This window comes from Pseudorca crassidens, chromosome 12 (genome assembly GCF_039906515.1).
Source record: "Pseudorca crassidens isolate mPseCra1 chromosome 12, mPseCra1.hap1, whole genome shotgun sequence".
NCBI classification, from domain to species: domain Eukaryota; kingdom Metazoa; phylum Chordata; class Mammalia; order Artiodactyla; family Delphinidae; genus Pseudorca; species Pseudorca crassidens.
Genome location: NC_090307.1, coordinates 57,933,238 through 57,960,528, shown reverse-complemented (window position 1 = coordinate 57,960,528; position 27,291 = coordinate 57,933,238). Strand labels below are relative to the sequence as shown.

The window sequence follows — 27,291 nt, the reverse complement described above, 5'->3', positions numbered from 1 at the left end:
AGGAACTCAGGTATAATTGTAGAATCATTATTGGTAATATTTTAGGAACCATGGGAAAAGTGCCAAGAAAAAAGTAAATATTATCTCAGTTTTTCCAATGAGAGGATTCTAAAAATTGAAAATAGTTAATCTAACGTAAATCCTTGGGGAGATTTCAGAATGAATTTTTAAACAGATGGTTTGTGATGATTTAGAAAATAGGGAGCCAGCACAGATTTACTAAAAAGGAATATATAGGACTGCCTGTATTTTCCTCTCTAAAATGGTTGAGACATATCAGAGGAATGTAACTGCATTTAGGATAGCGTTTAAAAAAGAGCAGATCCCAATAGGCTTGCAGGCAAAAATTGAAATCAGAGAAGCATGGGCTGGGAAATAGAGGTGTAAGATAAAGAGCCTAACAGCAGAGACTGTATTGTTAATGGACTGAGCCAACTCAAAAGATCATGGATTTGCCCACTCCTGGTCAATCATTTCACAGGTGATTAGGTAAGAAAATACACGGCATTCTTAAGGGGAAGGCACAAGGTAGTTAAGACTACAGAAATTAGATAGATCGAGCTTGCAATTCTAAGTTTACAAACTCATCAGCCTCAGTTTCCTCATCTATAAAACAGGAATAGTAATGCTTCATAACTGTTATAATGATTCATTATGTTGGTGTGCTAACTAAATAAGATATTATAGGTAAAGCGTAGAAACTTGTAGCACTCACGGATTTGGGGTTTTGTTATGTTTGCTTCTTTGCTTCTGTTATCACATTTGCTGGGGACACAACTGGCAAGAATAGCTGATATATTGTGTATATTGTATGGGGATGATAGGATTAGCCTTTGGTTTCAATTTCACAGGAACGAAAGGGTCAAAAATCGTAATGACTTAACACCTTTTGAGGTGAAGATCTAGAAGTTGCGCAAAGGGAGCTTACCAGAAGCTAACAGCGTGACTATATGCCAAACTATACATGCTTTCTCAGACTGCACCCCAAGATGATTTTCTACAGAACAGACAGTAATAGCCATTCTGTATTCCACACTTGTCAGTCTATATATGAAAGGCTGAGTTCGGTTCTAGATGCTCTGTTGTCAAACAGAAAGTAACAAATTGGACCAACCTTAGGGACGAGTCATCAAGTTAACGGAGATCCTACAGATCTTGACCTAAGAGAACCAGATAAAGAGGGCGTGTCACCAGGAGGCTTAGCTGGGGCACGACAGCTGTGTTCTAATCAGTTGAAGACTGTTAACACGGAAGACATGTCTTCTTTGAGATCTTTTGATATGCCCGTAGTGAGTGTAGACACAGAGCATTTGACAATGAGGAACAGAAGAAAACCAACATTAAAAGAATTATTTAAGACTCTGTCTTTAGTTGCTTTTTTGTCTTCCTAAAGTTAAGTCAGAATATGAAGCACTTTATGAAAAATCTATCAAAGTACTTTCACACAGGCTTTAACGGCTCCAATGTGTCAATGTCAACTTACATCTGCGTAAGTACGTCTGTTCTGCCCTGACAATTTTTAAATTGAAAGAAACACTCTGCCTTCAGCTCAAAGCAGCATTTACACCCCTCCTAAGAATCATCACTGTGGGCTCTTTATTAACTGGTACATTTCAGTTGTCATCCTATCTTCCTTAGTGATGACATTATTTCTTTCCTTAACCAGTTCATAGACTGACTCCTGTCAACAGTCTTTCTGCACTCTCTAACTGCTTATAGAATCATGTGCCAGGATGTCTTAATCATGGCAATAGCATTTATTCTCAATAATACTGTACCAAGTTTTAATTATTTTACTGTTTTGCAATCACTACAGCAGTAAAATTATACTCAGATTACTATACTTTCCACCAAATAGAAGAATCATTTTTCTGTTTTCAGCCATAGCAATAATAGTTAGTTCCTGAAATACTACTACATTATTTTGTGTCCCAGAAACTTACTATAAATGATCAACAGAGTGTCTTTTTTTTTTTTTTTTTTTTGCGGTACGCGGGCCTCTCACTGCTGTGGCCTCTCCCGTTGCGGAGCACAGGCTCCGAACGCGCAGGCTCGGCGGCCATGGCTCACGGGCCCAGCCGCTCCGCAACACGTGGGATCTTCCCGGAACGGAGCATGAACCCTTGTCCCCTGCATCGGCAGGCGGACTCTCAACCACTGCGCCACCAGGGAAGCCCTTCTACCCTCTTCTTGAACATCTATTAAAAGCACAGCACAGACTCTCTTGAAGTTCTGCATATTTGTCTCTGTCTGGAGACTGACGTTATCAAAGGCAGGAATCTTGTGTCCTCCATAGCATCTAGCACGAGCGTTACGAATAGTTGGCATTTGATTCGTATTGTTTTAAATCTAATGTTGCACAGTCTAGAGAATCTAGGGGAAAGAATGTTTGAATTCCAAGTGTCAGAAGAGTCTAAATGTCATAGATAAACATATTTGGCTCACTGGAAGAATTACATTTTATGTTGAAAATTTCCGTGGCTGATGAATTATTGTGAAAAGAGCTGCACCTGTATTTTGCACAAGACCCACTTTATAACTAAAATGAATGATCCCAGCTTAGAGCAGATGGCTTTGCAGAGAGTTAGCCTGCGGCTCTTCGATAATCTTCCCAGTAGAACAAGTCAACAATCCCAACCCTTATCGGTTTTTTTCTACAGAGCGAAGCTAATGGAGCAAAGAGAAATCCCCAAGATTATGTCCTCATCTCCCTTTTACTGCACCCTGGACTTCTAAGAGATAGCAAGGTCCAGAACACTTGACAATGCCGTGTCTCCCAGAAATAAGGCTGACATTCATCCCCCATATCAAACATTTATGGAAGAAGAACAACAAAGAATATAGCAAGGGACCTATAGGAGTTTGTTCCTTCGGTTTGTATCTTAAACTATAAAAGTTGCCCCTGTGTCTAAGCTGTGCTCTTCGGCTAGGGCTAATCAGATGGTAAAATGGATTGCTTTATGAATTTACAATTCTAAGAAATAGAAGGGGGCTTCCGTGGTGGCGCAGTGGTTGAGAGTCCGCCTGCCGATGCAGGGGACACGGGTTCGTGCCACAGTCCGGGAAGATCCCACATGCCGCGGAAAGGCTAGGCCCGTGAGCCATGGCCGCTGAGCCTGCGCGTCCGGAGCCTGTGCTCCGCAACGGGAGAGGCCACAACAGTGAGAGGCCCGCGTACCGGAAAAAAAAAAAAAAAAAGAAAGAAATAGAAGGAAAATGAAACGTTTAGGGAACAACATGGTGTTGTAAAAGAAGTTTGAAAAAAGGACTCTATGTGGCTAGCAATAACTCAGTCTGTTTTTCTGGGAATGTCTTAACTTCTTTTTTGAACGATGGTTTTTCTGTATATAGATTTCTTTGTTGACAATCTTTATCTTTCAGCACTTTGAATATTTCATCTCAATGCCTTCTAGCGTCCATAGTTTATGATGAGAAGTCAGCTTTTAATCTTATTGATCATTCCTTGTAAGTGGTGAGTCATTTCTTTCTGCTTTCAAGATTTTCTCATTGTCTTTGCCTTCTGATGCTATGACAAGGATATGGTTAGGTGTGGATCTCATTGAGTCTATAGTATTTTAAGTGTTTTAAGCTTCTTAGGTATGTAGATTAGTGTTTTCATCAAATTTGGGAAGTTTTCGACCACTAATTCTTCAAATATATTTTCTACCTCTTCTTCTGGAACTCCAAATACATGTATGTTGATGTGTTTGATGGTGTCCCACAAGTCTTTGAAACTGTTTATTTTTCTTTATTCTTTTCCTGTTTCTCAGGCTGCATAATCTCTCTTCAGGTTTGATTCTTCTTCAAGGGGCTTGCTGTAAGCCCCTTGAGTAAAATTTTCATTTTAGTTATTATTATGTAATTATTACTAGGAATGAGTATTTATTTCATTTCAGAAAATAATTATTTTCAACTCCAAAATTTATTGATTCTTTTTTTTGTTATATCTCTCTCTTTATTGATAGTCTCAATCTGGTGATACATAGTTGTCATGCTTTCCTTTAAATCTTTACACATAGTGCCTTTAGTTCTTTGAAAATATTCATAACTGATTTAAGGTCTTTGTCTATTAAGTCCAACATCTGGCTCCCTTCAAGGACATTTTTTATTAGCTGCTTTTTCTCTGTATTTGATCCATAATTTCTCGTTTGTTTGCAGGTCACATTATTTTTTGTGGAAAATCGTACATTTTAGATATTATAGCAACTCTTGAACCAGATATTCCCCAATTCCTTTTTATTTAAATCTTTATATTGAAAAATAAAACACGTATACAAAAATCACACAAAATACATGACTTAATGAATTATCATAAGGCAAATACCCTTGAAACTACCATCCGGATCAAGTGTCTCCCTCTCCTCAAAAGTACCCACTCTCCGGACTTTTATGGTAACTATTACCTTGTCTTTGTTTATGGTTTTATAATCCAAAGTATCATTCCCTTAATACTATACTTCATGTTTCCCACTTCCTGAATTTGATATATATTTTGAGATTCTTAAACTACAAATTTCCCCCTCCATCCTTTCTCTCCCTCCCACCCCAGTTTATTTTATTCATTTTGTTTGTCTGTTCTACCTTGCTACTGCTTATTCTTTAGCAACTTGCCTGGACTAGCTCTTTAGATTATGCATTCCCTACAACATGTATCTACTGACTTCTCTGCTTCCTCTTTTTAAATTCTTGCTTTTATTTTTAAACCTGGCTTCCTTAGGTTCACCCTGGGGTCATCATAGTTTAGTGATTAGCCAGTGATTGGTCAGAATATTTTCTAAATACTTTAAACCAATAAGTCTTCCACCATTTGCCAATGGCATCTGTCTATGAAGGCACACTTTCAAATTTCAGGAAGTTTACAAATCAGCCTTAGCTTTCAATTCCTGCTTATGCAGGGTTTCAAGGTCAGCCACAGGTGAGTGACCGAAGTCCTTTCTTTTCTTAGGTCTTTTCTGGGCATGTGCACAGCCTTGTGCATATATGAAGCCTTCTAGGTTCTTAAGCAGCACATCAAAACTTTTAAATATCCTCTATAGCCATCAAATTTTCCAGGTCTTTCTTTTAAATTTTGGGCCAGGCTCTTGTTTTGCTCCAACTGAAATTATAACCTCAGGTAGCTATGATGTTAGCAATTTCAGCCAATTACTACTGTTTTTGGTAACAACCCGGGATAGGGGTTTTTCCACAGAATTGAGCTCCCAGTCAGATCAAATAGTATCAACACTCTGGGGATGGGGCTTTTCCAGGGAGGTGAGAGACCAGTCAAAACATCACCATGCACTGAAGATGATGCTTTCAACCGAGCTCCATGAGGTGCATCTCCTGTGTTGGTTTTGAGGCTTCTGTGGTGTGTGGCTGCTATGCCAAGGAGCTGAGGAGCATGGGAATGGGGGTGACTACATTCAGTACTTTTTCTTGCATAAAGAATTTTCAGTTTGTTCTCTGAGTTCAATTTCCAGAGTTCTGTAATGGTTGATGTTGCCAGTAGTTCTGCAATTGCTTTTGTGTAGAATAGGACTCACTGAGGTCCTTCCTCTGTCATTCCAGAAGTCCCACTTCATATGTGAAGTTTCTTGCTCTGTCATCTTGAATAATATTTTCCTATAAACTTTACGGTCATGAGAATTGAAAACACCTATGCCAACACAAAAATTTGAACATGATTGTTCATATCGGCATAATTCATAAAAGCCAAAAAGTGGAAACAAACCAAGTGTCTGTCAACTGATGAATGGACAAATTAAGGTATAAATCCATGCCATGAAATATTATTCAGCCATAAAAAGGAATGAAGTACTGATACATGCTACAACATGGATGAACCTTGAAAACATCATGATAAGTGAAAGAAGCCAGTGGGAAAAAGCCACAGATTATATGATTCCATATGTATCAAATGTCCTGAACAGACAAAGACAGAGACAAGAGGTAGATTAGTGGTTTCCAAGGGTTAGTAGTAAGGAGGAATAGAGAGAGACTAGTAACGGGTACAGGAATGTTGACAGGGAGGGGGAATGAAAACATTCTAAAATTAGTGGTTACGGTTGCACAACTCTGTGAATATACTAAAGACCACTGAACTGTACCTGTTAAAAGGGTGAATTTTATGGTGTATGAATTTTATCGCAATAAAGCTTTTTAAAATCCTTTATAGGGTCTTTAGCTATAAGTAAGAGAATTTTGAAATTTTGGAAACTATTTCAGGTCTAGAGTAGTGATCAACTGAGTTCCCCTCTCATTCATTTATGTATTCATTCATCGACTTCATGGGGTGATTCATGGGCAGTGCCTAGCATAAAGGAAGCACTCAGGTAGGTGTTAGTCATCATTAGTCACTTTAAAAATGTAAGGGCTAGTGTACCACTGCGTAACAAGATGAATGAAATACTGACTCCACCTTCTAAGAACTCAAAAATCTAAGGAGTACACAGACATGTAAACAAAAAACTATAACAATGGCAAACGTGTGTGGCACAGAAATATAAAAGACACTACAGGAGTACAGATGGAGAAATAGTTTATTTAGTCAGGGAGAACAAAGGAGGCTTTCTAAAGAGAACTGACTAGAATCCCATTAGACTCAGTGATCTGGAATCATGATTCCAGATTCTCCTGGCAATAGGTGCTCTAACACCTAGTGACCTGATAAGTGAGTTGAAGTCAGAGTTCTGTGGGTAGAAAGTGGAGGAAGAAGTGTATTCCAAGCAAAAAACAAAAACAAAAACACAGCATGTGCAGAGATAAAGAAGCATGAGAGTGTATGCATGGTACATGTGAGGAAGTAGCAAAAGGTGATACCAGAAAAGTAAGTACAGAGTTTAGACTTTCTCCCACCGATGAAGAGGATTCACAGAGGACTTTTAAGCAAGAGAGTGTCCTAATCACTAGCAAGAGAAGAGAGATGCACTGGAGGGGACAAGACCGGCCATAGGGAGCCTGGTTTGGGAGGATCAAGATGAAGGCTAAACTAAGGAAGTAATGAAGCAAGAAGGGTGAGGAAGACGTGGAGGAAAGGAATTGTAAGTGTAACCAGGAATCAAAACTGAGAAAATCTGATCATCAACTGGATTTGGACAATTAAGAGGGAAACAGGATAAACACCTGGGTATTTGGTTTGGTTGACAGGTAGATTTCAATGCCATTCATCTCAATGTGGAATAAGTAAAAAGGAGCAAATTGGAAAAGGTAACATGTTCATTTGGGGCTTGTGATGAGTATTTGATACCTGTGGAACACCTGGGTAGAAATGCACAGTTAATTGGAAGTTTAGTTTTGAAGGTTAAGAGCTATGGGCTACCAATAGACCTGTGAGCTGTCAGGATAAAGTTAGTAGTAGAAGCCACTGAGCAGATGAGGTTGTCCAAGGAGAGCATGTAGAAAAAACGAGAATATAAAGAACTGTAAATTCTTAGGGAATAAGAATATTCGAGGGCAAGGGAGAGGAATAGGAACCCCCATGTGAGTGCAGGCAAGATTCCCCAAGATATAGGAGATGGGAAGAGAAGACAGAAGTCAGGGAAAGACCAAGGTTCCGTCTCAGTTACCTTGAACGTGACATAACTCCTTGAAACCATGGTTTCCTTAACTGTAGGTTGGTATTAATAATAACTAAGTGGTTTGTAAATGGTAATAAATGTCAGCTATTATTATAAAGTAGAAATAACTCAAGAGTTCAGAGCTGCCAAAGTGAACAACTTGAATGCCACTTATACTTTCAGAAGGACTATAAAGGCATCCCACATGAAGTTGCTGAGAAGAACGCTGGGCTCGGTTTTACCAAAGCAGGTTGACCAAAAGAACACCCTGCATTAGATTCCCCAAAACTAGTAACTGAGCAGTGTCGCCCACTAAGTACCATTTTCCACACTGAGGCCCAAGGAATCAGAGCCTCTCAGTTGAAGCCGTGAATGCCTGTGAGAGCGAATTGATAACAGAGTCATGACCAAGGACAAAATACTCTCATCTTCAAAACAGAGCAATTGGATTAACCCCAGAGTCAATAAAATGTTTCCTCTGAGTCCTATCGAATAACCTGACATTTCAATGCTTTTATAAGTCGGAATCAAGGCAAAGTGGGAAAAGAAAAAAACCCGGAAATTAGGATACAGATCAATCAGGAAGATGGTCCATCACCTCCAGAAATTCTCCCATTAGACTCACAGAGTCATGAAGCATTTCCTTCTCTGGAGGAAAAAAAATTCAAACCATCTGAAGTTATATTTTTTCAGCTTTATTATCCATTCTAACAAACTTGTATATATTTATATATATTATAACGTGTATATATTATAACTGACAAAATGGTATATACTTAAAGTGTACAATGGATAGTTTGACTGCATGTTTTTTGAAATGATTACCACAATCAGGTTAATTATTACCTCCATCACCTCACCTTTTGTGTGTGTGTGGTGAGAATGCTTAAGTTCTACTCTCCTAGCAAATTTCAAGTACATGACACAGTATTATTCACTCTAGTTACCATGCTGTACATTAGTTCCCCAGAGCTTATTCATCTTGTGGAATTATAATTTTAGTGACATATTACAGGGTTAATCATTTTCTCTTTGGGGACATTAATTTAAAATGTTGTGTTCCGGACAGAGAAAACAGACTTGTGGTCCCCAAGGGAGAGGGTTGGTAGAGGAGAGATGGATTGGAAGTTCGGGATTAGCAGAGGCAAACTATTATATAGAGAATGGATAAACAACAAGGTCCTACTGTAGAGTACAGGGAACTATATTCAACATCCTGTGATAAACCATAATCACACAAATTTTTATATATATATATATATATATACACATAGAGAGAGAGAGAGAGAGAGAGAGAGAACTGAATCACTTTGCTGTACAGCAGAAATTAACACAACATTGTAAATCAACTATACTTCATATAGGTTATTATCACTATTCTTTTCCATTGTGGTAAATCAACTATACGCCAATAAAATTAAAATATTTTAAAACATTAAAAAAACTATACTTTAATAAAATAAAAATTTTGTTTAAATGTTGTGTTCCAAGTATTATTGCATTTTCTCTTTTTGCAGTGGCGCTCTTACTGATACACTAGCCAAGTGTGTTTGTCTAGCTGCTCCACAGCCACCTAAGGGCGTCGTCCCACCTTTGGGTGCAGTTAAAGGACATGATAATGAATGGGGCTCAAGCAGGCCAAAATCTCAGTTCAGTTGGGATAAGCCATGAGAGGTTAACTTAGCATAAGCAATCTGGGGAGAAAGTGAAAAATGATGGATGTCATATGAATAGGCTAACATTGATAAATAATTAATCTTACACGAGAGTTAATATTTCTGAATAGGCACACTCCTTTTCCTTCCTAGCACATCAGCTTCCTCTTGAGGTGAAAATAATCACTGCATTCTTTTTTGGAATTTCTTTCATGACTGTTTCAGCGTCAGGAGCACATGTACATACTGTATCCTTTATGTTGACAGCTGTGGGCTCTGCTCTCTAAGTGGACAAGATAAAAGAGTTCATTTCCTTATATTCAGTGTATCATTAAAGAATGCATTGTTTTATCAGGAATGACTCACCAAGTAGAACTATTCAATCTCTTCTGAATGATTTTTCAGTTTGGAATTTGGGAATTATGCCTTATTTCATACCAAGCGGCCAGGGTGAATGATTATTTCAATGATGCTTCATTTCTCCATCTCAGCCAGCAGACAGACACTCATTTCTCAAAACATTGGGTTTTCACTTCTTTTGAATGGAGATCATTTACGAAGCAGCCACCCCCAATGCTGCCCTGATAACCGCTTGGGAGAGCAGCATTTTTTATGTTGGCAATATCATTGCTCTGGGTCAGTTACAAAATAGCCAAAGAAACACATTTGTCACCTCTCAAGTTCTATGTGAAAGTGAACTTTAGGTTATAAATGCTTCTAGCGAAGTCTCTCTTTTCCTAGAAGAAATCTCAAAGGGAAAATTTATTCTTCAGTTTATTTGTTTTTTGGCTGGGATTTTTGGCATGGGCGTTTATAAAGTGGTCCATGGGGAATCTCAATAATGGCACAGGATCCAAAGGGAACATTGCTAGAACAATCAGTTTCTCTTTTGTGGTAGTAAAATACATAAGAGGTTTCCTTTTGATGTTATATTCTAGATCTGTTCTAATTTGTCCCCTCCTTCAGTGTAGCTGCAAAAAGTGGCTGTTAATCAAATTCTCAGCTTTTAGTATAAAATTTATAGATTAATTTAGGGAAAGGTTAATTTTTGTTACAATATTGAGTTTTCCCTCCAGGAAATTTGTTTTCCTCTTTTATTAGGACTTGTTTATTGCCCTCCATAAATTTTTTTTTTTTTGCTGCGTTGGGTCTTCATTGCTGCACTCAGGCTTTCTCTAGCTGCGGTGAGCGGGGGCTACTCTTCCTTGCGGTGCACTGGCTTCTCATTACGGTGGCTTCTCTTGTTGCAGAGCACGGGCTCTAGGCTCGCAGGCTCAGTAGTTGTGGTGCACGGGCTTAGTTCTCCGCTGTATGTGGATCTTCCTGGACCAGGGCTCGAACCCATGTCCCCTGCATTGGCAGGTGGCTTCTTTTTTTTCTTTCTTTCTTTTTCTTTTTTAACATCTTTATTGGAGTATAATTGCTTTACAATGGTTAGTTTCTGCTGTATAACAAAGTGAATCAGCTATACATATATATATATATATATATATATATATATATCCCCATATCCCCTCCCTCTTGCATCTCCCTCCCACCCTCCCTATCCCACCCCTCTAGGTGGCGACAAAGCACCGAGCTGATCTTCCTGTGCTATGCAGCTGCTTCCCACTAGCTATCTATTTTACATTTGGTAGTGTATATATGTCCATGTCACTCTCTCACTTCGTCCCAGCTTACCCTTCCCCCTCCCCATGTCCTTAAGTCCATTCTCTACGTCTGGCAGGCAGATTCTTGACCACTGCGCCACCAGGGAAACCCTGCCCTCCATAAAGCTTTATCACTTTTTTCAAAAATTTCTGGTACATTTCTTTTTTGTAATTTCTACTTATTTTATAATGTTTTGCCATTTTGAATGAGATTTTTTTAATTAAAATTTCTACTTGGTGGTGGAAGTATATAGAAAAATTATTAATTTCTCAATTTTTACCCTGTATGTAACTATTTGGGGATCACTCTTATTAGTTCTCATACTTTTTCAGTTGATTTTCTTTTACCTTCCAGCTAATTAACTGTATAATCTGTAAATACTCAAAGTTCACCTTTTCTTCACAATATTTATATTCGTATTTCTTTTTTTATTTTTTCTAATTTCATTAGCTAGGATCTCCAGAATAATGATAAATAACAGCAGCTATATTGGGCCTGCATCTATCTCCTCATCAACTTTAATTTTTAATTGCAAGCAATGTTACAGCAAAAAATTTTTTAATTTAATAATGAAAGAAAAATCGCCCTGAATCCCACGTGAAAACAAACTTTAAAAATTAGTAATAAACACAGACATAGAAAACAAACTTGTGGTTACCAAAGGGGAAAGAGGGGGAGGGGGATAAATGAGGAGTTTGGGATTAAAACATACAAACTACTATACATAAAGCAGATAAACCACAAGGACCTATTGTATAGCACAGGGAACTGTATTCAATATCTTGTAATAACATATAATAGAAAATAATATGAAAAAGAATAGATGTATATGTATAACTGAATCACTTTGCTGTACACCTGAACCTAACATAACATTGTAAATCAACTATATTTCAGTAAAAATTTTTTTTAATTACTAAAAAAATAATTGTCTGTACGTGTATAGAAAGGGTAAGGAAGGACATACACTGAGCTGCTCTGGGTAATTCTTTCAGGGGAGTGGAATTCTGGAGCAGGAATAAGGAGAATGGAGACCCACTTTCTGCTTTGAGCACCTGTGGATAGCTCGGCTTTTTGCAAGGAGCAATTTCTACTTTTATAATTTTAAAATGCATCTGGGACACAACATTATAAATCAACTATACTCCAATAAAAATTTTTTTAAAAAAGACTAATGTCAAATAGCAAAAATAAATAAATAAATAAATAAAATCTATTGGGAAATTTATTAACAGTTGAATAGTTCTGAATTTAATATATCAAATATGAATACATTTAATAACCAGATTTATTACCTTAAGTATAAAGATATTGTATGCTAAGGCTTTTTTCATTTTGCAAAAATATTGACTTAATAAAGAAATATGTGTTCATAAAAAATTAAAAAATGCATCTTGGAAAAAATCTGAAGCGTATAAAGTTGCAAAGATTTGTCTTTGGATATCAAGATTTAGATATACGCACATATTTAACGTCTAAAATTTAAGTTTTGATCACTAAGTTATATCTCAACTAAATGAGATCAAGTTTAGATAAATAGATGATACAAAGATTGATATAGTTATAGATATATCACCACTGTCCAAAACAGATATATAACTTTCTGTCCAAAAACAGAAAGATGGCACAGAAAAGAATTGGGTACAAAGGAAAAGCTTGCAAATTACACAGGGCAGAAGTCCGGGGCAGGGCAGTAGCAACTCTACTCTCCTTCCCAGGCTGCCTTGGAAAATATGATTGAGGAAATTATTTCCTGGGCTGAAAAAATTATACTTGCTCTCTGATGTCATCAGATCTCAATGATTTCCCATCAAACGTTTTCTTTCCTAGACCCCCACGGGGGAGTTTAGCAACCATGGGAGGGCATCTCTAGTATTTGCCCCTGTGTGTAGGGTGCCACGTCGATCACAGTCCTACCCTATCTTATTACTGCCTGCGTGTTAGAACAGGACTAAACCCACACTTTTCGTTGTTCTCTTTCAGGATCTCCAATGAGCACTCCCCCAAACTCCAGATCCGGAGTCACAGTTACTTGAGGGCGGTCAGTGAGGTCTCCATCAACCGAAGCCTAGACAGCCTTGACCCTGCGGGCCTGCTCACATCACCAAAGTTCCGCTCCAGGAATGAGAGCTACATGCGAGCCATGAGCACCATCAGCCAGGTGAGCCCTGTGGCTGCATCTGTGAACCGTACCAGGGTTGGTGGAAAACAAGAGGGCATGACGTGAGGAGGCTGGCACCCCCCAGCATGATGCTGATGGGTCTGGCAGGAGGTCAGGCCTAAATGCGGCCTGGTTTGGCCACAGGGGGCTCCTGGTACCAACAGTCTAGCAGCAGGGGAGGGGTCCTTGGCAGATGGAGAAAGCACACCAGGGGAGTCCTTGGAAACTCCTTAGCAGTCAGTTGGCACCAACAAAGTAGTCATTAAGGAGTTGTTGGATGAGGCTTCGGTTGGAAAGATGTTTGAAGGATAGAAGGACAGGGTAGACATCATTGGCAAAACCAAGGCAGTGTCAAATCATAAAAGTATTAAGCAGGTAATCAAGACAGGGACCCAGGCACGGGAAATGAGATACGATCTATTTAACCCCAACTGGATCCTAGGTGAATACTGCATCTCGGTTATAAGACACAAGCCCACTTCTAAGAACTGGTACCCAGAACTAGGGATGAAGACTCAGTAAAGGTGACTTAATGTTGCATCCGAAATATTCAGCTAAAGTTTCGTGATGGCTCTCACTGATGGTCTCAGAGAATGTGGGAGAGGGTTAGGCTGCCCAGACCAAGGGAGGGTTGAACCTAGGACTCCTGGAGGGCCTGACCCTGCAGCTTTCAGGGGCCACCAGGTGAGCAGGAGGTGGCTCCAGGGCTTCCTCTGGGAGGACAAAAAAAACCGATATTTTTTTGAAATAATGTTTAGGAGCTCTGAATTTTAATTTATATCACAATTTTTAAAACTAAGCACCATACTATTAACACAGCTCATATGCAGTGAGCAAAACACTGGGCCAGATTTTGCCAGTCAATGGTGAATAATGCCTAATCCCTGCTCCCCAAGTTTACAGTCTAACGGAGAGCATACAAAAAACGTAAAAGTGCTGTAAATAACAAACGTTGTTTACTTGAACAAAAAACTCTGAGGTATGGGCTTCCCTGGAGACACAGTGGTTAAGAATCCGCCTGCCAATGCAGGGGACAGAGGTTCGATCCCTGGTCCAGGAAGATCCCACATGCTGTGAAGCAACTAAGCTCATACGCCACAACTACTGAACCTGTGCTCTAGAGTCCACAAGCCACAACTACTGAGCCCACGTGCCGCAGCTCCTGAAGCCAGCGAGCCACAACTACTGAGCCCACGTGCCTCAGCTCCTGAAGCCAGCGAGCCACAACTACTTAAGTCCTCGCACCTGGAGCCCGTGCTCTGCAACAAGAGAAGCCACCACAATGAGAAGCCCATGCGCAGCAACGAAGACCCAATGCTGCTAAAAATTAATTAATTAATTAATTTAAAAAAAAACACTCTGCGGTAGGTAGGGCAAGAATTAACCATAAGAGCCGCCTTTACTGGGTCAGGCACTGTGCCAACTGCTTCATATTTTCATAATATTAGTTCTTATAAACACACTGTAAGATATATAAGTAACCAGAAGTTAAATGGGACTTTCTTTATGGTCAAAAAATTGTCACCAGGATCCCACATTGAATGAGTAAAAGGTGTTCAGTACCCAGGATTCTAAAGAGGGAGCTTCTAGGCATAGGGTCTAGGAATATGCATTTTCACAAATATTCCAAGGGATTCTAATAAAGCAATACATTAATAAATAGTACTTATTAACATCGTATATATCTGAACTTTGAAAATGCTGGCCTAAAGCCTATTCAAGGAATAATGAATTCTCAAGTGTAGTTAGAGCTCAGAATACTTATAGCAGTGGGAAATCTGTTCTGAATTTTGTCCTGGGGACGTTTTTTGTCCATGGCCTTCCATGCAGAGCCCAGGGGACTGGACTTTATTCATTAGGAATGGGACTGATTGAAGATTAATTAAAACTTCAGCTTTTAAGCAGGCAAAAGATATGATCAGAACTTTGGTGGAGGATAATTAATCTAGCAAAAAAAATGTAGGAAAGATTGGAGAGGATGAGAAAGAGGCTAGAGGCAGAGAAGCCAGTTTGAAAGACACTGTGATCATCAAGGTGAGCATTACTACTCCTGCTGCTGCTGGTGGTGGTAGTGGTGAGGATAGTGGTGGAGATGGTGGTGAGGTGATAATGATGGTGGTGGTAGAGTTGGTGGTAATGGTGGTGGTAGTGGTGATGGTGAAGGTGGTAATGCTGGTGGTGGTGATAGACTAAGCACTGAAGCATCTCTGATCTGTCGGAGTGAGACCCCGAGATAGGACCACTGCTCTCATTCTGGCCCTACCATCAAAATAGAGCTCCCTGCTCTAAATGAATTCTTGTAAAGCAAAGCCAGGGACCACAGCAAGGCCCCGAAAGCAGGGTAGGGCAGGAGTCAGGGAAAGCTGACATACTGGATTCCAGGATTTGCTGACTGTGCATTTCCTTACTTTAAAGTAATCTCCAAAGGGAATTCCCTGGCAGTCCAGTGGTTAGGACTCTGCACTTCCACTGCCAGGGCCCAGGGTTCAATCCCTGTTCAGGGAACTAAGATCCCCCATGCCGCACAGAGCAGCATGCAAAAATGCATGAATGAATGAATAAATAAATGTAACCTCCAAGAGTATGCATACCTATTTGTGCTAGGTACTGCTGTCCCGTGATACCCACTATCCCAGCTCTTAGGTAAATATTTGGCGCCTCATTTGGTGAAATTTGGACTTGCCTTGTTCTTACTTTTTTCACGGTAAACAATATAATATTTAAAACGTCTTTAAGCTTATCTTTATTCTGGACAGGCTCATGCTCACATAGCCTTCCAGAATTGCAAAATAGTCTACAAATCCCAGGTGTCATACCTGCAGAATACTTCGGTGGGTTTAGAATATTTCGTTGGAAAATGTTTATACACACTTACTGCTTTCATAATTTTACATGGTTAAACCAGGAGAGCAGGTCACTTCCCCATCAGGACATGCTGCCTGCTTTTAGTCCCTACTCTGTAGATCTGACCTTCCTTGAGACAGTGTCACTTCCTGGTGACAACTTAGTAAAGTATCAACAAATCACTGAAGAGGCATATGTGGGCCTTGATCCAGGGGTGGGTCAAGTCTGCAATTCAGTGGCGTGATCATTTCGCCTTAAGTAAAATACAGAAAGCAGAGACATCCTAAATGGATTCCTAATGACACACCATTTTTCTAGTTCCATATTCAGTTTTCAAGTAATAGAGTATCGTGAAGGATAACTTCAAGCTTTCTATCGCAGTCCCAACATTGTCATTATTCAAAGGGAATGGTTTCTTCTTCAAAGCAATCCTACCATACATACTCTAGGCTTTTCAAAAAGTAGTTGGTTTTTGTGATGTCGGATATTTTCTCTCTTATAGATCTTTAGCAGCAGCTCTAGTAGTACAGAATTTAAGTACATTATATCCTATTCCTCCTTAAAACCTGATATATTATTGATATATTATTCATCAAAGGCTCCTAGAAACATCAAAGTAAAATGTTGTAAACCAAGAAATTGGTCTAGAATAACTAAATTGTTTGTTTCTGCCATTCATACCTTAACAGAAATGAAACATTCTTAAAAACAGACTGTGCTTGGATGATAGAGAAAAACTGAACCCCTTTTTATATGTTTATAACCTTTCTATATTTTTTTACTATATATACATCTAATAAAACAGGGGCTTTTAAAGTAAGACTTGAGAAGAAAGAATTATAGAAAGTCACATTTTAAAATATATTTGGTATAATAACTGTCATTTCCAAATTAGTTTAATTTACACCTCAATTTATTTCAAGTCCAAACCTCAAATAACTTCATCTGGAATCGTAAACTAGAAGCCCACAGACATATTTTGTCCAGTAACGTGGTGAGTTTCCACAACATTTTTTAATTTTTTCTTAAGAGGGACTCCATTATCTTTATTTATTTTTTAATAGTTTTTTGGCCATGTTGGGTGCTTGTTGCTGTGCGCGGGCTTTCTCTAGTTGCAGCGAGCAGGGGCTACTCTTCGTTGCGGTGCGCAGGCTTCTCATCGTGGTGGCTTTTCTTGTTGAGGAGCACGGGCTCTAGGAGAGCAGGCTTCAATAGTTGAAGCACGTGGGCTCAGTGGTTGCAGCACATGGGCCACAGGGTACGCGGACTTCAGTAGTTGTGGTTTGTGGGCTCTAGAGCGCAGGCTCAGTAGTTGTGGCGCATGGGCTTAGTTGCTTCACGGCAACTCCCGGACCAGGGATCGAACCCATGTCCCCTGCCTTGGCAGGCAGACTCTTAACCATTGCACCACCAGGGAAGTCCCACATCATTTTTAAAACACAAATGTAATAGGCAGTTATTGTGCTCGGTGGTAATACCAGCAGTTTAGCTGTGATTTTTGACCTAGATCATCCCTTCACTTTATATATATAAAAAAATGGAAACTCAAATAAATTAAGCATCTGTCAGCACCCAGCTAGTCAGTGACTGAACCTAGAAAACCCAGGTGTCCTGACTCCTAACTGGTAAGTTTCTCCAATGTCTGCTGGAATTGGGGTATGGGTGGCAATAATAATGCCAATAACAGTAGTAGTAATTATGAAAATGAGAATAATAGTTACCAAGTATTGCTTACCTGATATAAGCTATAAGCTTTGCATATTATCTCATTAATTTCATAGCAACTATAAGAAAGATCATTTTTTTAATTTATCAAACTCAGTCTTAGAGAATTAGAGTAACTTATCTCATTCTTCCCACTACACTATCTCACAAAACAATATCTAGTATTTATCGAATGCCTACCATGTGCCTTGAAATGTGCACTTGTATATTTCATTTTTTATCCTTAAAGCATCCCTATGAGGTAGGTATTATTATATGCATTTTAAAGATCAGGAAAATGAGGCTCAGAGAATTCTAGCGAATTGCTCATGATATCATAGAAAGAGCATTAAACTACTCCTTCTTTCCATATAGAAAATAAATCCAAATGAATTTAAAATCTGAGCACTAACACAAAGTGACAAAAAATTTTAAATTAGGGGAATATGTGTATGATATTATGGTGAGAATTATAACTTTTAATAAAATAAGAATTATAGAAAACATAAAATAAAAGATAGACATCTAATCTAACTAAAATTCAAATATTTCTGTGTAGCAGAAGACATCTTAAAGTTAAAATTGACGGGGGAATATTTAAACACATCAAGAAAAAAACTTAATGTTCCAGTTGCCTAAAGTGTTTCTACCAATTAGTATGAAAAGATAAACAACCTAAAAGAATTTGGGGCAAAGCTCATGAAATAGCAAATCAAAAGGGGAAAAAGTACCACGTCCAATAAATATAGGAAAAGATGTTCATATACACTAGTAGGCTGGTGAAGATAAGCTGAAATGGCACAACATCACTCTTGACCTATCAGGCAGCAAAAACAGCTACTACCCAGTACTGGTGACCATGTTGAGAAATGAGCTCTGACTTCCTTGCTATTGGGGATGAATTGCTACAATTGTTTTTGAAAGTAACGTGGTAAAATCTACAAAAGGTAAAATAAATCTTTTGGCACGGGAATCCCACTTGTGTAACTTTATAATACAGAAATGAAAGTACCAGAATATAAAGATAAACAAACAAGGAAGTTGGTCATAGCATGGCCTCCAAGGACATACTTGAATCATCATCCACAAAGAGTGGTTAAATAAATTATGGTCCAATCATACTATACGATATCGTGGAGGTGGTGGCTTAGTGTCTGAATCTCCCCGAGTCTCTGTATAAAAGCAGACAGAGCAACTAGATAGAAAAACTAAAAATTCATGGACAACATTTACAACAAAATCAGACGACAAGATACTCCGTGAACCCAAAATGTAAGTAGATAGGAACAAACCACCAGTAGCCATAAGCCTGTGTTGCATCCATATCTGTGCTGGAGAACACAGAGGAAAACAAGGACTTTCTTGATGGATGTGAGTAAAGCAGAAGGAAACCAGCAGCAGGTAGTTTTGTGGGGTGGGGTATGTATTTGAGAATAGCAGCTGAAACTGGGAAGGATTTGCCTTCTCTAAGAGCAGGTAAATTCAAGGGGCCTGCAGTAACATCAGGAGAGGTTGGGGAAATCTGAGCCTATGTATACACTGGAAACGAACCAACCAGTTTTTCCTTCAAGAAGAGGGCCCAGTTCTCAGAAGAAACAGTTGGGAATAGAATCAAATACAAGCAAGATAGAGATAATAGCAAAGAAGAAAAGAGAAGGTTCAGGTAAAAGTTGGGTGAAGGAACAAGAGAATCAGGAAATCTTGGAAAGCAACATGATGCTAAAACAATAGAAGAGGAAGCCCTGTGGAAAATTCAGGGGGAAAATCCTGAATGTATCACCCTCTCAAGGTCAGAAAAACTAATTTTACTGAGAAATGAGGAACAAAAAAATATCCACTTTAAATCACAGTCAAGGTCACTATAATAAAGAAAAGAGAATAAGGAGCAGAATAACATTCCTACAGAAATGAAAGCATGACAGAAAGACACACCCACAAAATAGATCAAAACTGTAACAAACTCTTTCAAAATAAGCTAAAAAACATTAAGAAAATGACATAAGACATGGGAGGAAAAGATATATCTGAATTTTCAAAAACTTAAAAATGATGCCACAGAACTCAGGAAAGAATTAGAAGTAAAAGAAAAATCATTTCAGAAATGAAGATTAGACTGAGGGAATAGAGGAGCAAGTGAATGAGACATTTTATACACTGAGAAAAATAGAACCTGAAAAGGGGGAAGAGTTTTTAAATCAAGAAAAAAAAAGAAGAGTTAAAAAGGATTCAAGAGAAATTGATAAATATGGAAGATAGGCAAAGATTGACCATAGAGATAATAGAAGCCTCTGAAGAAGATAATCAAATCAAAGGACCAGAACAAATAATAAAACATTAAAGAAAACATCCCTGAAATAAAAAGATTCAAAAGAATATACCATGTACCTGAGAAACTGACCCAAACCAATAAATACCAAGACATAGTCTAGTAAAATTACAGGATTTGAAGAATTAAAAAAAAAAAAAAAACCACCACCCCCCGCTTTGGACTTCTAGACAAAAAAAGCAAGTGACTTAAGAAAGAATAAAAATTAAATTATCATCAGACTTTATAATAACAGTAGTTTATGCCAAAATAAAATTGAGTAATATGTTATTGTAGCCAAGGGGGAAAATGTGAACCAAAGATTTTATATCCAAAAAAACTGACTTTCAACTCTAAAAAGCATGGGCACACTATTAAAAGCATGGATGAATGCAGGGAATACTGTTTCCATGAGCCCATCCTGAGGCATCTACCAGACAGTGAGCTTTAGACAACCCAAAAGACCAAATGTAAGAACTAGTGGCAAATAAGATGCATGACTTTACTTCTGGACTCTCCATTCTGTTCCATTGGTCTGTATGTCTGCCCTATGTCAGTGCCAAACTGTTTTGATTATTGTAGCTTTGTAGTTAGTTTTGAGATCAGGAACTATAAGTCCTCCAGTTTGGTTTTGGAAATTATGATGTATCACTGTATTTTTCTTCATGTTTCTTGTTCTTGGATTCCAACAATGAACACTAGGAGTTTCAGAAAGAAAAGAGAAAACAGAAGGAAGGCAATTACTAATGAAATAATAGTCCCAGAACTGAAAGACATGAATCTGCAGGTTGAGAGGGCCCACACAGTACCCAGCAAAATGGATGGAGAAAGATCCACACAGAGAATGCCACGGTGAAACATTAGATCATTTAGTACCTAAAAGGGATGGGGCAAACCAGCTCACATGGAAAGGCTCAGGAATGAGAAAGGCATCCACTTGCTCAATCATAGCACACATGGAGGCTAAGAGACAGGAGCAAAGCCTGGAAACATCTGAAGGAAAAAGGGATACAGCTAGAATTCTAAATACAAGCATGCTCTCCCTTAACAGTGGAGGTGGGGTACAGACATTTCCATCAATGTGAGGTGGCGCCTTCCCAAGAAAGCACTGGAAGATGTGCTCCACCAAAAGGAGGGAATAAAATTAGGAAGAGGGAACAGGGGCTCCACCACAGGCTAGATAATAAAGGGCACCCCTGGGATGATGGGGAAGGGAGATCCCAGGACAGCAGTGGGCTTGGCAGCCATAGACTGCAGTAGGATAGGAGGCTCCAAGAGGGACGCTTCAAGGGCAGGAAGGAAACCAAGAGGTCTATGAACATATCAAGAGATTCACATAAGCATGTGTTCTGCAATATGGATGCAAACACCATAAAATCCAACTGGAAGAATTGAAAATGGTTGCCTCTGGGGAGGGAGAATTGGGGGTGGGCTGGCTGGGTCAGGGGTCTGCTCTTTGTCTTCATAAGCCATCTAGAACTATTTGACCTATATTTGTGTCTAAGTTGGATGAAGAATCATCTTTTTATATGAGAAAAGTAGTGGCAAGCATTAAATATATAGTTATTTGTAAAACTAAGACTAATGAGAGCTACAGTGGGAGAGAACGTGTAAGTTATATGCTCTGATAATGTCAATCTAGCACAACTATTTTTAAATGAGGGAATAATAGAGACAGCAGATGCAAAAAAAAAAAAAGAATTGTGAACTGTTTTCAGTAATGGTTGGGCAGGTGGTATTACTATGCTACTCTGAGGCTGTTGCGTACGTATTGTGGAAGAAAGCAAATGAATCATTGTAGTATATCCCAATTCCATCATCTTCTGTGTCCTTGAAAACGAGGATTTTTAATATGCGATAAAGGTATACACATAAATATAACATAGAAGAAGTTACATAAAAACACTGCAGTGTGAATTTGAATTCGATGTATTCATAACCTAGTTTTCTGTCCACTGAAAGGCCTAGGAAGAATGACCAACCCTGTAGCAATGACAGTGAAGCTTCCTGGTACCCAAACTGTGTTCTTGTGATACAATTTACCACTAAAAGAAAAAAGACTTCGTGGAAAAATACTAATTTCAGGACTGGGCAGGAAAGATGCAAGATAAGTTTTGAATAACTTGTCATACCAGATACAAAGGAAGTTATCAAAGACCACTGGTCTCATGTCAAAAGGACCCAGGAGCCAACCTAAGAGGTTCCCACTGGCCACAGATGGGACAGATGAGTTAAGTAAGAATGAAAATAGAAGTGGATTTAAAACCGTCAAATACTTTTAAATCTATGAGTCCATTTTGACACTTTTAAAAATTAATTGGTCATGTTTAGTAGATACAAGAGAACAAATTTATTATCTTAAAAATTAGTAAAGAGGGACTTCCCTGGTGGTCCAGTGGTTAAGAATCTGCCTTCCAATGCAGGGAATGCAGGTTCGATCCCTGATCGGGAAACTAAGATCCCATATGCTGCAGGACGACTAGAGAGCCCACACACCGCAACATAGAACCCACATTGCAACTAAGACCTGACGCGGCCAAATAAATAAATATATTTTTTAACTAGTAAATAAAAGGGAAAAGATCAAACATCTGCTGTTACTGTGTGAACTGAACCTACTAACCAAATAATATGAGAGGAAGCATTTCTTTATTTTAAAAAAAATTCCAACTACTGACTGTAAAAGTTGGTAGAACCAAGAATATCACCATTTTGCAACCCCCCATGAACTAATGGATCTAGGCACTGAGCATCAATGACTCCCAACAGCATAAAAAGAGAGATAACCAGACATAATGTGCTTCCTGATGAGAGAGCCCATGACACATGACCTCTACTCTTGCCAAAGAGATTGAACCTGAGTCTGATCAAGCCTCTGGATCCAACTTTCAAATTTCAGGAAACACAAAGGACAGTGGAACATGCTAAATCTTCCGTGTGCAGGAAATCAGCAAATCCAGACTCTGGGAAACTTTCCAGGTCAAACGCCCCAGGTGCTTCAATAGATAAATTGTAATATTTGTTAAAAACAGGTGGAGGGAGGCCTGAATATTAAAAGTGAATTAAAAGATATAAATTTTAAAAATGGGTAAGACTGAACTGTAGGGTCTAGGGATGCACACTTAGGTAAAAAAAAACATAAATGCAAAGCAGTGCTTGCAATAAAACTCAGAGTAGTAATTACTTTTGGAGGGAGGGTGGGGGCTGTGGGTAGGATGGGGTCTATGGAAGGGCTTCTAGGTGCCTGAGAAAATTCTGTTCCTTGATCTGAGTACTAGGTACAAGGGTGTTGGCTTTATTATAATTCACAAGCTATGCATTTATTTTGCATGGTTTTCTGTATCTGTATATAATAAAAACAAAAAGTTAAGAGAATGAAGGGGCTTCTCTGGTGGCGCAGTGGTTAAGAATCCGCCTGACAATGCAGGGGATACAGGTTCAAGCCCTGTTCGGGGAAGATCCCACTTGCCGCGGAGCAACTAAGCCCGTGCACCACAACTACTGAGCCTGCGCTCTAGAGCCCGCGAGACACAACTACTGAAGCCCGTGCGCCTAGAGCCCACACTCAACCAAAGAAGCCACTGCAATAAGAAGCCCGTGCACCCCAATGAAGAGTAGCCCCCGCTCAACGCAACTAAAGAAAGGCTGCGCACAGCAACGCAGACCCAACACAGCCAAAAATAAAGAAATATATAAATAAATTTATTTTTTAAAAAAAGAGAATAAAGGAGAATCCTATTAAGAATATAAGTATAAAATAGAAGTTTAAGTGGAAAAAAACCAGGTTGCAGAATTATTCAATATATTTACTTTATGATTCATTATTTATGAAAAATAGGGTAGGGGGCACTAATACCCTCTGAAAGGTAATCATCCAGGTGTAATTGTTGTTACCTTGATAGGGATAGATACTTTACTATTTCTTTGTGATGTTTGATTAATAGGGGAAAATCTATTAATAATAATAAATATATATATAGTTTGTTCTACTTTGAAATCATTCCAAACTGACAGAAGAGTCACATGTGAAATACAAAGACCTCCTGTACATCACTGACCCAGATTCATACTCATTGATTATTAAAATTTTGCCTCATTTGCTCACTCTCTCTATATTTGACAATTAGTTGCAAACATCATGTCCCTTTACCTCTAAATGCACCTCCAACTATCTCCTAAAAACAAGTATATATTATATACATAATTTTAAAATATGGACATATATAATTATTAGCCTTGAAAATGTGCAGGGATTTTATATCAAATTAGATAAAGTATATGAAAATACTACTTTAAACTGTAAAGAATTATTATTAAGAAATGTCTGTCTCTTTTCCACTTGATATGCCTTAAGGTAATTGAAGTTTAAATAAATTAGCCATTATTGGATTGCATCTTCCTATAACACAAAATTGCCATCCTTTTCAGTATACGCTCTAAGCTTAATTATAGTTTAATCTGTTAAATTTTCAATTACTCATGAATTTGATATTAAGGAAATTTGACATACGAAGTTCTGGAAGGTAGCAGAACTTTGAAGAATGCTCCCACACCTCTATCCCATCAGCTGCAAAGTGGTAAATTGACAGAAGCACCTGGTCTGGCTTTTTTTTTTTTTTTTTTTTTAAGGTGGTGCTCAAATCTAATGTAAATTATGGGAATATTAGGGGAATATTAGGGAATATAATAATAAAAACTGATGCTTCGAAAAGGGAAGACCTCATTTGGAAGCACTTTAAAACACATTTATAAACAATTTGTGGACCATATCAGCTTTTATAGAGAAGAGTGAAACCTTCTTTAAATAGTATGTAGATAGTTTGAAAATCTCAGTAGTGCCTTTCAAGATTTTCACATCTGGGTTTGGTCTATTTTTGTGCATGATATGGGTATCTTGCCAGAAAATACAGGGCCTGTTTTTATACTTTGCAGTAAATTAAGTTTCAGTCGATGTAAATTATTTGACGAGCTAGTCACTTCCAAAGGCACAATAAAAATACTAGTTTCTGAAACGTTTGTGCTAAAATTACAGCCCCATTGAAATATACAAACTCTGACCTTAGGCCTATAAAATTGGCCCCTAGGTTTGCATTTATAAATAAGGAAGAATTAGCACCTTGGCGTGCCCTGATGTAAGATTTCCCTGCGCCACGCTTCCCTGCATTCTAAAAACAAAGTTCTTTGTCTTTAGAATTTAATTGACTATTTGGGATCATAAACTAGATACCATTCTACTATAAGTCTGTCAGGTAGAGGAAATACAATGCGCTGGAGTTTACTGTAAGCGGACGGGACGTTCTTCTGGGGGATGCAGTTTGGAGATGCTCCGAGGGCGAGGTGGCTTCTCCCCCGGAGCAGCGCGGTGTTACGGTCCCCGTCTCGCCCGCAGGTGAGCGAGATGGAGGTGAACGGGCAGTTCGAGTCGGTGTGCGAGTCGGTGTTCAGCGAGCTGGAGTCACAGGCAGTGGAGGCCCTGGACCTGCCGATGCCCGGCTGCTTCCGCATGCGGAGCCACAGCTACGTGCGCGCCATCGAGAAGGGCTGCTCGCAGGACGACGAGTGCGTGTCGCTGAGGTCTTCCTCCCCGCCGCGTACCACCACCACCGTGAGGACCATCCAGAGCAGCACGGGTGAGTGGGCAGAGCTGGCCCCGCGCCCGGGGGGCGGCACGACTGCCCCCAGACACTGCACGTGGTCCCCTCGCTGTTATCACACGGTCACCCTTCACCAAACCCCACCCACAGCCCTCGAGGCAGCGCGTCTGCTTCCCTGCCCGCCTCTATCCCCAGCCTCCTCCGGCCACATCCACGCACCCCCTTCTTCCTCCATCTCCATCTCTGGTATCAACAGAGGAGACTGCAACTGTGGGACCAAGAGGGATGGCACAGGGGGAAGATCTTCCCAAAACACCCACACAACATCCTAGGACCAGCACACTCATCCCACCCAACTCCTACTCTCCATCATCAGGCCCTGCCTTTTAGGGGTGTGACCCCTCCAGGAATCAGATACCCTGACTGTTGAGCATCACAGAGTTGGAAAGCTTTTTAAATTCCAAGAGATCCACAAAATGACTCTCCCAAAAGACCTGAAGTACCACTGTGAGAAAATAAGAAACGGATGATGCAGTAATACTGATTGTACACTTTATGAGTTTTCTTTCCTTATAACAGAAGGCAGATTTATTTCACCATTTTAAAACCTCCTAACTATACGCATACAGAGCCTACTTTTCCCTCTAAACTGAGTTCAGGTTTACGCTGCTACACTGTCTTTTGATCTGATTTTAGTCAGAGAGGCACAGAAGAGCTTAACTGGTTACCATGACACTGGACCTACCTAGGAACATAGCCACGGATTGTGTGTGACAGTGTACGTGTGTTTTATGGGTTTGGGGGTGCTTTTTTTCCATAACATCTGGGTCCAAGAAGAAAATCCCCTCCATAGTTAACTAGTCTTAACTCTGACGGAATTCAGCATTACTCCAATAAAGACTAATGCTACAAAAAGATCATCAAACCAAGAGTCAAGATAAATAAGGATAAATTAATTAGAAGGAGGAGTCTGTGCTAGACTATTGTATTATTCAGGTTTTGTTCTAGGTGCCTCAAATGTAATTATCATTCAGCCTAGCACTTTTGCAGGCTTGAGAATTAATAGGTTCTCAAACCTGAATTAAAATCCTACTAACTAGAGAGACGGGGTTGAGATAGAATTTGCAAATAACCATTAGAGGTGAAACAATAGGCATTCCTTCTGGACCAATGCAAATTGGGATCTCAGGATTAGGGGAAAGATGCTTCTAGACGTTACCCTGGCTCAGCAGCCCCTCCAGAGCCCAGCAGCTCTGGCCCTGGCTGGCTGTCTCCCACCAGAGATGGGGGGTGTGCATTCCTGCACACTAGGAAATTTCACAGGAACAGCCCAGACGAGGTTAATAAGTTAAATAAGGTTGATTCAGAAAATGAACACATTTTTAAATTCATTCATGGGCATATTTATGTGTGTTTACATTTGTGCACTAAGTGTGGCTTGAAGGTCTGCCTGCGCCTCTAGCTTCCTCACTGTGTCTTTGGTGTTTCCTTGTTTCCCTGACCCTACTTCCAACTCCCCCCAGTCCTCTTCCGTGTCTGGTCCGTTCTCTGTATAGCGGCCTCATCACCCGCCAGCTACTCTTCTGTGCTGTAGTTACTCCTTAAACATGCAAAATGCAGATCCTTGCCCAGAAGGGCCGAGGGAAGGAAAAGGGCTACTGGCTCACCTCCACCTCCACCACCCCTGCAGGGAGCAGTGTTGGGGGTAAAGTGACAAGGACTCCAGAATGGCTGTTTTCAGATCAACTAAGAGGCGTTTGTGTTTCGTCCTTTAAGAGACAACTTACTTACTCTTTGTACTGTGCTTTTCACCCCAAATGCGCTATTCTGACCTTCCTAAGAC

At 39.4% G+C, this 27,291-nt stretch overlaps 1 protein-coding gene across 18 annotated transcripts in view; it reads left to right on the top strand.

Moving 5' to 3' along the window:
- DLGAP1 (DLG associated protein 1) overlaps positions 1–27,291 on the top strand; it is a 1,249,429-nt gene that overhangs the window by 1,058,958 nt on the left and 163,180 nt on the right. For all 18 annotated transcript variants that reach the window (XM_067699609.1, XM_067699614.1, XM_067699612.1 and 15 more), the window contains 2 exons: positions 12,824–13,001; positions 25,244–25,484. In XM_067699609.1, coding sequence (XP_067555710.1) covers positions 12,824–13,001; positions 25,244–25,484 — 419 coding nt within the window. The remainder of the gene's footprint in view (positions 1–12,823; positions 13,002–25,243; positions 25,485–27,291) is intronic.